This window comes from Oncorhynchus mykiss, chromosome 5, assembly GCF_013265735.2.
Source record: "Oncorhynchus mykiss isolate Arlee chromosome 5, USDA_OmykA_1.1, whole genome shotgun sequence".
NCBI lineage: Eukaryota > Metazoa > Chordata > Actinopteri > Salmoniformes > Salmonidae > Oncorhynchus > Oncorhynchus mykiss.
The window spans coordinates 14,936,404-14,951,953 of NC_048569.1; the positions used below are offsets into that span (position 1 = coordinate 14,936,404).

Consider the following 15,550-nt stretch of genomic DNA (forward strand, 5'->3'; position numbering starts at 1 on the left):
TTTTAGGCTGGGTTTCTGTATAGCACTGTGACATCGGCTGATGTAAAAAGGGCTTTATAAATACATTTGATTGATTGAATGAACACACATAGTAGCGTACTACATACTTAAACTGCATATACTAATTTCAGGGTTTGATCTAGTGGAAATCACTCGTCTTTTCCGACTCAAGTGTTTTACAACAGCTGATAAATTGATGCACTGTACCAAAATGAACAAATGGCAGGAGTCAACGCAATAGTGCATTAGATGACACATTCGGAGTACTATATTAGAAATTGGACATACTATTTTTTAAAATGGCATAATATTTAGTGGCTAGTATGGGTATTTGGACACTGCCACTGTGTGTTTGGGTCGTTTACCATTAAAGACCATTAGAGACCATAACATTGAAGTCATTAGAACTGCTGGATTTACCAGGAATGGTCTAACTAATACAGACCTTTTTTTTTAAGGGGATAAACCACACACAGAGGAGCTGTTTCCTGGACACATATTAAGGATAAGAGAAGGACAAACTGAATTGCTTTGATGGATGACTGACTGGCTTGAATTGTGACCACATAAGCAAAAGCTATTGGGGTCCATGGGTGGCTTTTCACCATGTTATTTTTATTGGTCTCACTCATTGTTAGAAATAATTATGGTCCAAATCAGATGTTAGGTCCTATATTTATTGACGATTATATGAATCCAATAAATTAAATTAGACAATTTGGGTGCAATCAATTAGCTTAATTTCACATAGATCAAATTATATTTCAACACAATGTTTCAGGAATGCTGATCTTATCTGTTTAACTACAGACAATTTCAGCTCAATCTCAGATGGTGGGTTTCAAAATCCTCTTTCTTGTGCTTTGAGGTGGAACAACCCTAGGGCCATTAACCCCAACAGAACTGTCTTCATAATGCTAACCCCTACCTTCCTGTTACCCAGTGTGACCTTTGACCCCATTCACATGTGAAAGAAGGAGGAAGAAAGAAGGGTGTTTCAAGAAAAATGTCTAAAATGTTCCTGTGACACACAGATAAAGGCCTTAACAAGTGTTTGGTGACCATTTCACCTGACCATGAAATAGCTAGATAGAGGAAAGATAAAGTGTGTTAGTTCTAGGTGTATAGCACAGGAGGCAGGTGGCACCTTCATTTGGGAGAAAGTGCTCGTGGTAATGGCTGAAGCGCAATACGTGAATTGGTATCAATTACATCAAACGTGGTTCCAATGTGTTTAATGCCATTCGCTCCATTTCAGCCATTATTACGAGCCGTTCTCTCCTCCGCAGCAGCCACTGGTGTGTAGCTAACATTTTCTCAGGTACACTCAAATACTAGATCTCTACTCACCCTGTTGGCCGTCACAGCAAAGTACTGCAGGTTCTGGAGGAAGCCCACATCGGCATGTATACTGGTCAGGTTGTTGTGACTCAGATCCAGGAAGCGCAGTTTGCGGCAGTAGAAGAGCTGGCCCGGGATCTTCTCAATCTTGTTGCGGTTTAGGTAGAGCCTCTCCATGTTTGTCAAGGTGCCGATCTGGATGGGGATGTAGGCGATCTGGTTGTACCACAGCTTCAGGCTTACTAGCCGGTGCAGGTGCTGGAAGCTGATGATCTCCTCGATGGTCTTGAGATTGTTGTCCTTCAGGTCGATCTCCTGCAGGTTGTGCAGGCTGAAGATTGAGTGCGGGATTCGTTCCAGGTCACAGCGCAACAGCTCCAGCTCTGTAAGGTTCATCATCTTCTTCAGGCTGTTGAGCACCATTAGCTTGGTGCCCTCGTTGTTAATGGACAGCTTTTGGAGGTGGACCCCGACGTCCGTCACCACCTGAGGCAGCTTGGTCAGGTTGCTCTTCAGACGGAGCACTTTGAGCCTCTTGAGCTCCCGTAGCCCGTCGATTACGATGAAGCGGTTGTTCTCTGCGCTCAGGTTCCCTGTGAGGTGCAGCTCACTCAGGTTCTTCAGGCTGTAGATCCACAGAGGGATCTCCTTGATGTCTGTGAACTTGATGTGGAGGGACTTCAGGTTCTCCCTCAGGAAGGCCAAAGCTGGGGCCTCGATTTTGGCTGGTGTGTGGTAGAGCCACATCTCTCTCAGGCTGACCAGCTGGGCAATGATGGGGGGGATAGTGACATCAGGGATGAGCTCCAGCTTGAGCACCTCCAGTTCTAGGAGGTCAAACACTGTGTCAGGGATTCCGCTAAGCATGAACAGGTGCAGCTCCAGTTTCTCCTGGGAGTTCTTGGTGATGCGTTGCCTCAGCTTGTCCAGCGTCCACTCGTTGTTGAGGTTCAGCTGACGCAGTTTGTTCTCACTCACCTCCGATAGGAAAACGGCAAACCGTTTGGAGTAGAGCGGGTCATACTGGTCAATCATGTGCAGCATGAAGGCAAAGTCATTCTTCACATCGGGTATGTCGCTGTAATGGCTCTCCTCACGGATCGACTCAAAAGAGTAGCGCTTGAGGGAACGGCTGAGCATCCAGCAGAGGGTGTACATGCAGATGAGACCGTAAATCCCCACCAGGCTGATATAGAAACAGGCCAGGATCTTGAAGAGGGTGGCCAGAGGGTGAGCACAGTGGTACATCCTATAGCCTGTCAGCTTCTCAATGTCCACCTTGCAGATCACACTGAACTTGATGTAATGCACATAGTAGGCCGTGTAGCAGATGATCAGGATGAACTTGACGACTTTGATGATGGTCTGGCGGATGTACAGCCGGTAAACGATGTCCCCTTCTTCAACGTGCATCCGGAACTTCTTCACCTTCTCAAACAGAGCTTTGGCCTGCTCGCCTTCCTTCTTGTCCAGGACACCGGTGTCGGAGCGGTCCACTATGCCCTGTTCGATGCGGGACCTAGTCCTTTGGAGCATAGGAATGCTGGCCTCCACGTCCTCGCTGACACAAGATGCCTTCTTGTCCACCAAACCGTTCATCTTCCCCAGGGGCTTGGGGTCGCTTTCCTCCACTACCGTCTCGGACAGAGCCCTGGTGGTCCAGGGCGAGTCAAAACACTTGAGCAGGATGGACACAAAGTGCTCTAATTTGGAGCTAGTCCGGGGGAACTTGAACCAGAAATTACTGCAGGCCAGGAAGATGAGGGTGTGCAGTAGCACCAGGTAGGGGAAGTACTTGGCGAACCAGTGCAGCTTGTTCTCGTAGCAGACCGCGTCAATGTAGTTGTACTGGTGCCGATCGAGTTCATACTTGATGCCTTTGGGCTCAGAGGCAAATGGGTCTGGGAAGCTCACATTGAGGTACTCACAGGACTTGTTGACCACCCACTTGCAGGGCAGGCAAATCATCTTGTCCTGGGTGACCTGCAGTGTGCCCCCGAACACGGCGATCATGAGCATGACGATGGAGATGTAGTCTGTGAAGACGTCCCACCATGGCTTCAGGATGCGGTACGCCGGCTGGGTGTCAACAAAGTACCGGAGCTCTGTGATGGGGATCATGATGGTTTACCTATGGAGAGGGAAAGAAAGAGAGAGACTAAATGTAATACAAGACATTCACATTGCCACAAGTATATTTCAAAGTTCAACAGAGCAAAATATTCAGGTTATCTTGAACTACAAACATAGCTCATCGAACCACAGACACTGCTCATCAGATACTCGTGGGGAGACACGTCATGTCAGCGTGCGTTCAATGAACTTGTAAGCTTTCTTCAACCACTGATTTTTCAGCACAAGTGCAGACAGCTAAACAAACCCGACTGCCTGTGTGTGGTTACTTTATTCCAGTTCCAGTGAACTAAACCACAGACCTATGTATATTAAATGTGACTTCCTTTGCAATGTTGTGAGTCAGCTAATCTCAGCACCCAGAACCAAATCAGTTACCTGTGCCTCAAACACAGACCATTCTTTACATTAAACTATATCTAATACAACAACTCCACAATTGCTTCAATTATTATATATTCTCATCTGTAACCCAACATCTTATTTATATCAGAATGCAAAACCCTAGGAAGCTTATTATGGGAAATATGATCAGAACTCTGTACCCATTCCCAGATGACTAGGGGCATTATGTCTGTGGGTTGCCAGGTTGGTGCAGGGAAAGCAATTATTATGTTTCCCAGCTATGGAGAGTCTGCTACTCGTCAGGGACAACCCAGACATCCTGTGAGCAGACAGAACACCATGTGGCTCAGAGAATGCAGAGCAAGCTGGATACAGAGGGGCACAGAACCTGACACAGCACGCATCAACACACTAAAGTTAGTAACATCTCTGAATCAATGTTCTGTGAAGACACCTCACAATGTGAAATCAAAGTAATAAAAAAGGACAACCCATCATGTAGGAGGACTTGACATTGTAAGGAATGAGAGCTTTCCTGGACTTTGACATTTAAAAGTCCATTATGAAAACAGTGACTCGCTGCAAGAGTGAACATGTTTCTTCTTGTTTACGTTCTGAAGAAACATTACTCAATGAGCGAGGTTTAATTATGGTATTCAATGGCGCAACAGCAAAATGTTACAAATAATAATAAAACCAAAGAGGAATCTATGATCATGGCTGCAAAGTTGTTTTGCCAGAAAAGGCATGGTGTTTAACCTGTTGTGTCTAGCTCAGCATTAGTCTATCACCACCAGTGATCTCTGAGAAACAGGAAAACAACCCATTTATTAGGACATTGTTGGGGCCAGGAGTTTTTTCTGATCAAGTGATTTGACCAGGAAAAACGATTGGCTGTAGTTATAGCCTATTACTAAGGACTTGCATTTGTTTCTGGTCAGGAAACCTTTCAGGCCTGAGAATTTACTACTACTTGCCAATTCCACGGTAACAGATTTACATTGATTTAAAAAGTTTAACAAATTCTGTGACTGTGGAATTGCCCTACTACTGCAGTGTATGGGGAAAACCACCCATTTAATAGGACATTCCTTGGGAGATGAACCAGTCAAGTACACAAAGTCCTCTGCATTTGTACCGTTTCAGTGTTTCCCCTAGTATTTTTTTAAGCAGCGTTAGGGGCGTGGCCAATGACACAGTTTTAGGGGCCCGCCTCTCGGCCGCAGATGACATTTTGGTGTTTTAAAGCAAATTTCCTGCAATTACACACATTTTGCCAAGGCTTATGCCCAGTGTTCAATGCTCCCTCTAAGCTGTGCGTGCATCTCCCCTGGGACTGCCGCACAGAAGAAATATCAGCCCGTGCAGAAAAGCACAAGATTGAACTTCACTCAACTTTAGAGTTTTCCCCGTTAGTTTAACCATCAACGTTTCTTTACTGAGGGAATTGTGATCGAATCAACGCAATATTTAACCCCTTCCAAGGCAACATACCAAAACAAAAAAGAACTATGCAAGAGATTTTGTGGTAGGCAGAACACGTCGGGGTAGGATTCTATTGCATTGACAGGCACGACTCAGGCCTGTACTCTAAACAGACCGGTGCACCATAACCAAATCAGAGCTGCATTAGGCCTACAGTGCATTCGGAAAGTGTTCAGACCCCTTGACTTTTTCCATATTTTGATACGTTACAGCCTTATTCTAAAATGTATTAAATAGTCCCCCCCCCAAAAAAATCTATACACAATACCCAATAATGACAAAGGAAAAACAAGTTGAGAAATGTTTGCAAATGTAAAAAACTGAAATATTACATTCACGTAAGTATTCAGACCCTTTACTCAGTACTTTGTTGAAGAACCTTTGGCAGCGTTTTCTAGGGTATGACACTACAAGCTTGGCACACCTGTATTTGGGGAGTTTCCCCCATTCTTCTCTGCAGATCCCTCAAGCTCTGTCAGGTTGGATGGGGAGCGTCACTGCACAGCAATTTTCAGGTCTCTCTAGAGATGTTCGAACGGGTTCAAGTCCAGGCTCTGGCTGGGCTACTCAAGGACATTGAGACGTGTCCCAAAGCCACTCCTGCATTGTCTTGGCTGTGTGCTTAGGGTCATTGTCCTGTTGGAAGGTGAACTGTCGCCCCAGTCTGAGGTCCTCAGCGCCCTGGGGCAGGTTTTCAAGGATCTCTGTACTTCGTTTCATTTAGCTTTCCCTCGATCCTGAGTCTCCCAGTCCCTATCGCTGAAAAACATCCCCACAGCATGATGCTGTCAACACTATGCTTCACTGTAAGGATTGTGTCAGGTTGTTTCTCATGGTCTGAGTGCGCTTTAGGTGCTTTTTGGTAAACTCCATGCGGGTTGTCATGTGCCTTTTACTGAGAAGTGGCTTACGTCTGGCCACTCTGCCATAAAAAGGCCTGATTGGTGGTGTGCTGCAGAGATTGGAGAACCAGAAGGACAACCATCTCCACAGAGGAAGTCTGGAGCTCTGTCAGAGAGACCATCGGATTCTTGGTCACCTCCCTGAACAAGGCCCTTCTCCCCCGATTGCTTAGTTTGGCCGGGCGGCCAGCTCTAGGAAGAGTCTTGGTGGTTCCAAACTTCTTCAATTGAAGAATAATGGAGGCCACTGTTCTTGGGGACCTTCAATGCTGCAGAAATGTTTTGGTACCCTTCCAAAGATCTGTGCCTTGACACAATCCTGTCTCGGAGCTCTACTGACAATTCCTTCATCCTCATAGGTTGGTTTTTGCTCTGACATGCGCTGTCAACTGTGGGACCTTATATAGACAGGTGTGTGCCTTTCCAAATCATGTCCAAGCAATTGAATTTACCACAGGTGGACTCCAAACAAGTTGTAGAAACATCAAGGATGATCAATGGAAACAGGATGAACCTGAGCTCAATTTCAAGTCTCATAGCAAAAGGTCTGAATACTTATGAAAAGGTATTATTTTTTATTACATTTGCAAAAAAAATCTAAAAATACTGTTTTCACTTTGTCATTATGGGGTATTGTGTGTAGATTGAAAAAATAAAACAATTGAATCAATTTTAGAATAAGGTTGTAACGTAAATTTTTTGGGAAAAAGTCAAGGGGTCTGAATACTTTCTGAATGCACTGTATATGCAAATTGACCATTGCCATATGGACGTGCCATTCACTTTGAACTAGACTGCTTTTACAGCATGACTGGTCGTGAGTCAATGTGCTTGTTTTGAGATCAAAGTGAGCGCTACATGTAGCGACGTGTGCACATGTGTAATTCTGTTCATATCCTTTGAAAGTTAGTGAGTTATTAGCCCAACTTTAGATTATTTGTAGTCAGCAACGGGGGAGTAATTGCTTCCTACAAGAGCACAAAACATGTATATTTCTAGACATCTTTGAAAAGCAAGTCAGGTAAAATAGCTTTTTTTGTCTTAAAGGGGCAGTATTTTGAGCCAGGCTTGAATAAGCCAAGTAACCAGTTGACAGAGGGTAGAATAATTGGTTTGATTCTCTGGAACAAGGGTATGGTAATAATGACGCATTTTATTTTGTAAAGTGGTTTCTTGCATCAAACAACAATTTCAGTCACTTCCTTGTCTGAATGGCAGGTGGATAAACAGGTTAATGTCAAGACCTGCATGTTTTTTTAGTTAAGACTAATGGAGTGTAGGCCTACATCGAACACCACACATTGGCCGCTACTGTAGGCTGACCCATACAACACCTATTTCAATGTTAAAATGGGATGCATTTTCTCCATAGTTTTTCAAATTTTTCTCCTCAATTTCGTGGTATCCAATTGGTAGTTACAGTCGTCCCATCGCTGCAATTCCCGTAAGGACTCAGGAGAGGCAAAGGTCGAGAGCCGTGCGTCCTCCAAAAACACAACCCAAACAAGCCGCACTGCTTCTTGATACAATGCCCGCTTAACCCGGAAGCCAGCCGCACCAATGTGTCGGAGGAAACACTGTGCACCTGCCCACCACAGGAGTTGGAGTCGCTAGTGCGTGATGGGACAAGAACATCGCTGCCGACCAAACCCTCCCCGAACGACGCTGGGCCAATCTCCCAGTCACGGCCAGCTGCAACAGAGCCTGAACTCGAACCAGGATCTCTAGAGGCACAGCACCGCAGTGCCTTAGACCACTGCGCCACTCAGGAGTTCTCCATCGTTTTTGATGGTAGGCCACACTGGCAGGCCTACATTATGATCAAATAGCCACGGCAGCTTACTTGACCACTTAAAACTAACTTAAAGCGGATACAGCCTCAGTGTTCACAGTAAACATGCGCCGGATGTTGCACAGAAATTTCACAATGTTCAAGTTTGCACTCAGCAGACCTGAAATTTGCTCAGTGACTGAAAAAATTTGAGGGAATAAATCTTAGCCTTGTTCTTATGCCATCTAATGGCGCTGGAGGAAATGGATGCTGTTTTACGAGCTCATAACCAATTGTGAAATTGTGTTTTTTCACGTTATTTGTAACTTGTTTTGTACATGTTTCTGGATATCAGAACAATGACTAGTCTCCTCATACTGGACAAAGATTTTTTCCTTTAACGAGTCGGACATGAAGTATTTACACACTTGACAAGGTCAAGTGAAGAGAAGGATATATTAGGGGACCTAAGTCAGGGTGCCTTGTAAGAATCCGACTGCGAGTGGGTAACCCGTCTCTACCTTCCGTACTATTAGCCAACGTGCAATCATTGGCTAATAAACTAGATGAGCACCGATCAAGACTATCCTACCAAAGGGACATAAAAACGGTAATATCTTATGTTTCACAGAATCGTTGCTGAACGACGACATGGATAACATACAGCTGGCTAGGTTCTCTGTGCATCGGCAAGATAAAACAGCTAGATTTGTAATAATGACAATTACAACAATACTGAATGAAAAATGAACACTTATTTTAACTTAATATAATACATAAATAAAATCAATTTAGCCTCAAATAAATAATGAAACGTTCAATTTGGTTTAAATAATGCAAAAACAGAGTTGGAGAAGAAACTAAAAATGCAATATGTGCCATGTTAAAAAGCCAACATTTAAGTTCCTTGCTCAGAACATATGAAATCTGGTGGTTCAATATTCCCAGTTAAGAAGTTTTAGGTTGTAGTTATTACAGGAATTATGACACGTTGACCATTTCTCACAATACCATTTGTATTTCATATACCTTTGCCCATTGGATGTTCTAATAGGCACTTTAGTATTGCCAGCCTAATTTTAGGAGTTGATAGGCTTGAAGTCATAAACAGCGCTGCGATTCAAGCATTGCTAAGAGCTGCTGGCAAATGCAGTAAAGTTTGAAGGAATGCTTATGAGCCTGCTGCTGCCTACCACCGCTCAGTCAGACTGCTCTATCAAATAATAGACTTAATTATAATAAACACAGAAACACTGAGCCTTTGGTCATTAATATGGTCGAATCCGGAAACTATAATTTCGAAAACAAAACGTTTATTCTTTCAGTGAAATACGTAACCATTCCGTATTTTATCGAACGGGTGGCAACCCTAAGTCTAAATATTGCTGTTACATTGCACAACCTTCAATGTTATGTCATAAAATTCTGGCAAATTAGTTCGCAATGAGCCAAGCGGCCCAAACTGTTGCATATACCCTGACTCTGCGTGCAATGAACTCAAGAGAAGTGACACAATTTCCCTAGTTGATATTGCCTGCTAACATTAATTTATTTTAACTACATATGCCGTTTTTTTTTAAAAAGATACTTCTGTGTATTGATTTTAAGAAGGGCATTGATGTTTAAGGTTAGGTACGTTCGTGCTTTTTCCGCAAATGTGCTTTTGTTAAATCATCCCCCGTTTGGCGAAGAAGGCTGCGATTCGATGATAAATTAACAGGCAGCGACCACATTGATTATATGCAACGCAACGTAGCTAGCTAGCAACTTACCTTCGCTCCTTGCTGCACTCGCGTAACAGGTGGTCAGCCTGCCACACAGTTCTCGTGGAATGCAATGTAATCAGCCATAATCGGCATCCAAAAATGCAGATTACCGATTGTTATGAAACCTTGAAATCGGCCCTAATTTAAAAAAATATATATATATATATATATTTTTTGAAATCTACTATTTACCACCACAACCCGATGCTAGCACTAAGACCGCACTCAACAAGATGTACAGTACCAGTAAAAAGTTTGGACACACCGACTCATTAAAAAATATATATATATATAAAAATCAAAATACACTGCTCAAAAAAATAAAGGGAACACTAAAATAACACATCCTAGATCTGAATGAATAAAATATTCTTATTAAATACTTTTTTCTTTACATAGTTGAATGTGCTGACAACAAAATCACAAAAATCATCAATGGAAATCAAATTTATCAATCCATGGAGGTCTGGATTTGGAGTCACACTCAAAATTAAAGTGGAAAACCACACTACAGGCTGATCCAACTTTGATGTAATGTCCTTAAAACAAGTCAAAATGAGGCTCAGTAGTGTGTGTGGCCTCCACGTGCCTGTATGACCTCCCTACAATGCCTGGGCATGCTCCTGATGAGGTGGTGGATGGTCTCCTGAGGGATCTCCTCCCAGACCTGGACTAAAGCATCCGCCAACTCCTGGACAGTCTGTGGTGCAATGTGGCGTTGGTGGATGGAGCGAGACATGATGTCCCAGATGTGCTCAATTGGATTCAGGTCTGGGGAACGGGCGGGCCAGTCCATAGCATCAATGCCTTCCTCTTGCAGGAACTGCTGACACACTCCAGCCACATGAGGTCTAGCATTGTCTTGCATTAGAAGGAACCCAGGGCCAACCGCACCAGCATATGGTCTCACAAGGGGTCTGAGGATCTCATCTCGGTACCTAATGGCAGTCAGGCTACCTCTGGCGAGCACATGGAGGGCTGTGCGGCCCCCCAAAGAAATGCCACCCCACACCATGACTGACCCACCGCCAAACCAGTCATGCTGGAGGATGTTGCAGGCAGCAGAATGTTCTCCACGGCATCTCCAGACTGTCACATGTGTTCAGTGTGAACCTGCTTTCATCTGTGAAGAGCACAGGGCGCCAGTGGCGAATTTGTCAATCTTGGTGTTCTCTGGCAAATGCCAAACGTCCTGCACGGTGTTGGGCTGTAAGCACAACCCCCACCTGTGGACGTCAGGCCCTCGTACCACCCTCATGGAGTCTGTTTCTGACCATTTGAGCAGACACATGCACATTTGTGGCCTGCTGGAGGTCATTTTGCAGGGCACTGGCAGTGCTCCTCCTGCTCCTCCTTGCACAAAGGCGGAGGTAGCGGTCCTGCTGCTGGGTTGTTGCCCTCCTACGGCCTCCTCCACGTCTCCTGATGTACTGGCCTGTCTCCTGGTAGCGCCTCCATGCTCTGGACACTACGCTGACAGACACAGCAAACCTTCTTGCCACAGCTCGCATTGATGTCCCATCCTGGATGAGCTGCACTACCTGCGCCACTTGAGTGGGTTGTAGACTCCGTCTCATGCTACCGCAAGAGTGAAAGCACCGCCAGCATTCAAAAGTGACCAAAACATCAGCCAGGAAGCATAGGAACTGAGAAGTGGTCTGTGGTCCCCACCTGCAGAACCACTCCTTTATTGGGGGTGTCTTGCTAATTGCCTATAATTTCCACCTGTTGTCTATTCCATTTGCACAACAGCATGTGAAATTTATTGTCAATCAGTGTTGCTTCCTAAGTGGACAGTTTGATTTCACAGAAGTGTGATTGACTTGGAATTACATTGTGTTGTTTAAGTGTTCCCTTTATTTTTTTGAGCAGTGTATATTTTATATTTGAGATTCTTCAAAGTAGCCACCCTTTGCACACTTCATGAGCTTCATGCTCAAGTGCTGAGCACTTGTTGGAATGCTGTGGTAGCCACGCTGGTTTAGCATGCCTTGAACACTAAATAATAATCAGACAGTGTCACCAGCAAAGCAACCCCACACCTCCTCCATGCTTCACGGTGGGAACCACACATGTGGAGATCATCCTTTTACCTACTCTGCGTCTCACAAAGACACAAAATCTTTACATTTGGACTCAGAGCAAAGGACAGATTTCCACCGGTTTAATGTCTGTTGCTCGTGTTTCTTGGCCCAAGCAAGTCTTCTTAATATTGGTGTCCTTTAGTACTGGTTTCTTTGCAGCAATTCAACCATGAAGGACTGATTCACGCAGTCTCTTCTGAACAGTGGATGTTGGGATGTGTCTGATACTTGAACTCTGAAGCATTTATTTGGACTGCAATTTCTGAGGCTGCAAGCTCTAATGAACTTATCCTCTGCAGCAGAGGTAACTCTAGGTCTTCCTTTCCTGTGGCAGTTCTCATGAGAGCCAGTTTCATCATAGCGATTGAAGGTTTTTGCGACTACACTTAAAAAGAAGCTTTCGAAAGTTCTTAATTTTCCGGATTGACTGACCTTCATGTCTTAAAGTAATGATGGACTGTTGCTTCTCTGTTAATTTGAGCTGTTCTTGCCATAATATGGACTTGGTCTTTTAGCAAATAGGGCTAGCTTCTGTATACCCCCCTACCTTGTCACAACACAAATGATTGGCTCAAATACATTAAGGAAAGAAATTCTACAAATGAACTTTGAACAAGGCACACCTGTTAATGGAAATCCATTCCAGGTGACTACCTCATGAAGCTGGCTGAGAGAATGCAAAGAGTGTGCAAAGCTGTCATCAAGGCAAAGGGTGGCTACTTTGAAGAATTCAAAATATATTTTATATTAGACAATGTTTAACACTTTTTTGGTTACTATGTGATTCCATGTGTTATTTCATAGTTGATGTCTTCACTATTATTCTACATTTTAGAAAATAGTAAAAATAAAATAAAAACCCTTGAATGAGTAGGTGTCCAAACTTTTGACTGGTACTGTATAACAACTGTATACACAACAAAATCTGTGGCTGCCACGATTTAGCAGCGGCATAAATGCATATAGGGGAAACACTGCTGTTTAACCCAGACACGATACTTCATGAAAATATCCCAAAACTGAATATACTGAAGCTTAGAGTGCCCACCCTCAGCAGAGGCCGTGATACTGCTGATTAGATAACCCTCGCAATAAGACATTTCCTGTTTCCTCTTTGTATGCTTGAGGTCAGATGTGGTGGAGTGGGTGGTGTAGATATTAGTTTATAACTTCTTCAGTTCTGTCTCTCCCACTCTCCATCTGCCCCTCCCCATGCAATGTGGTTGATGGACGCTAACAGAGGCTCATCCAGTCCAAATCAGTATGCCAGGCAGGAGCCTGAGCCATGTAGCCATCTTAAGTCTGCCTCTCTCTCTCTTTGGATCACTGCCCTCTCATGCAGCAACTGCCAGTTTGTCAGAAGTAAATCTAGTTAAAACACTGAGACCGAACAAAAACTAGTCTGTTTCACTCTACTCTTATTTTTTTTAAATCTCAGAATCAAGTTGCCTAGAAAGTGACATTTTAGTTCTCATATTTCCAGTCATAGACTTCCACGTTTGCGTCAGAGCGCATAAATTACTGATACTGTGTGCGAGCCCGGGTGACTCAAACACCCCGTCATACAGCCTTTCAGTTCACGTACAGTAGCTTCACAGTGAGCACTATCAGACAGCTCTTACACTTTAAAGGTACGTCACTCAGATCATTATATAGCAGCTTGATAAATAATTTCTGTTTGCCCGTGTGGGTCAGAGTAAACTAGACGTGTCCTGTCTGTTCAGGTTCAGACAGTATAAAAGATATGGAAATCTGCCCAACAACAGTACACCCAATATCCCTCCTCTCTGTCCATCTGTCTGGTCCCCTGGCACACCTACTTAATTAAACTCCAAGAATGTCTGATAGAACTGCAAATGCATTTCAAAGTTTCCCTGACAGTTGCCTGACATGGAATTGGGTTAGTATTCAAGTTTAGGAAGGTACTGTAGAATCTTAAATCATAATCGGTCGACCTCTAGTTTTCAACACCGATACCGATAATTGGAGGACCAAAAAAAGCCGATACCGATTAAAAATCGGCCAATTTTTAACATTTGTATTTGTAATAATGACAAGTACAACAATACTGAATGGACACTTATTTTAACTGACTATAATACATCATTAAAATCAATTTAGCCTCAAATAAATAATGAAACATGTTCAATTTGGTTTAAATAATGCAAAAACAAAGTGTTGGAGAAGAAAGTAAAAGTGCAATATGTGCTATGTAAGAAAGCTAACGTTTCAGTTCTTTACTCAGAACATGAGAACATATGAAAGCTGGTGGTTCCTTTTAACATGAGTCTTCAATATTCCCAGGTAAGAAGTTTTAGGTTGTAGTTATTATAGGAATTATAGGACTATTTATCTCTGTACCATTTGTATTTCATTTACCTTTGACTATTGGATGTTCTTATAGGCACTTTAGTATTGCCAGTGTAACAGTATAGCTTCCGTCCCTCTCCTCGCTCCTACCTGGGCTCGAACCAGGAACACAACGACAACAGCCACCCTCGAAGCAGCGTTACCCATGCAGAGCAAGAGGAACAACTACTAGAAGGCTCAGAGCGAGTGACGTTTGAAATGCTATTAGCGCGCACCCCGCTAACTAGCTTGCCATTTCACATCGGTTACACCAGCCTAATCTCGGGAGTTGATAGGCTTGAAGTCATAAACAGCTGCTGGCAAACATACGAAGTGCTGTTTGAATGAATGCTTACGAGCCTGCTGCTGCCTACCACCGCTCAGTGAGACTGCTCTATCAAATCATAGACTTAGTTATAACATAACACACAGAAATGCGAGTCTTAGGTCATTAATATGGTCAAATCTGTAAACTATCATCTCGAAAACAAGACGTTTATTCTTTCAGTGAAATACGGAACCGTTCCGTATTTTATCTAACGGGTGGCATCCATAAGTCTAAATATTCCTGTTACATTGCACAACCTTCAATGTTATGTCATAATTACGCAAAATTCTGGAAAATTAGGTGGCCCAAACTGTTGCATATACACGGACTACACTGACACTGCAATGAACGCAAGAAAAGTGACACAATTTCACCTGGTTAATATTGCCTGCTAACCTGGATTTCTTTTAGCTAAATATGCAGGTTTAAAAATATTTACTTCTGTGTATTGATTTTAAGAAAGGCATTGATGTTTATGGTTAGGTACACATTGGAGCAACAATACGCACCGCATCGATTATATGCAATGCAGGACACGCTAGATAAACTAGTAATATCAACCATGTGTAGTTAACTAGTGATTATGATTGATTGATTGTTTTTTATGAGATACGTTTAATGCTAGCTAGCAACTTACCTTGGCTTACTGCATTCGTGTAAAAAGCAGTCTCCTCGTGGAGTGCAATGTAATCAGGTGGTTAGAGCGTTCGACTAGTTAACTGTAAGGTTGCAAGAATGAATCCCAGAGCTGACAAGGTAAAAATCTGTCATTCTGCCCCTGAACAAGGCATTTAACCCACCGTTCCTAGGCCATCATTGAAAATAAGAATGTGTTCTTAAACTGACTTGCCTAGTTAAATAAAGATTAAATAAAGTTGTAAAAAAAATATATATTTATTTTTTTAAATCGGCCAAATCGGTGGTCCAAAAATACCGATTTCCGATTGTTATGAAAACCCTAATAAAATCAGCCATTCCAATTAATCGGTCAACCTCTAATCTTAACTAAAGTTATTCCCCAGGTGGATTGATCAAGGTAATCTGAT

The 15,550-nt window shown here is 43.2% G+C and overlaps 1 protein-coding gene across 1 annotated transcript in view; it reads right to left on the minus strand.

The window, feature by feature from the left end:
• LOC110523281 (volume-regulated anion channel subunit LRRC8A) overlaps positions 1-15,550 on the minus strand; it is a 28,285-nt gene that overhangs the window by 5,536 nt on the left and 7,199 nt on the right. Inside the window, exon 2 of the mRNA XM_021601859.2 lies at positions 1,351-3,472. Within this exon, the coding sequence (XP_021457534.1) occupies positions 1,351-3,462 (2,112 nt within the window). The 5' untranslated portion in view covers positions 3,463-3,472. The remainder of the gene's footprint in view (positions 1-1,350; positions 3,473-15,550) is intronic.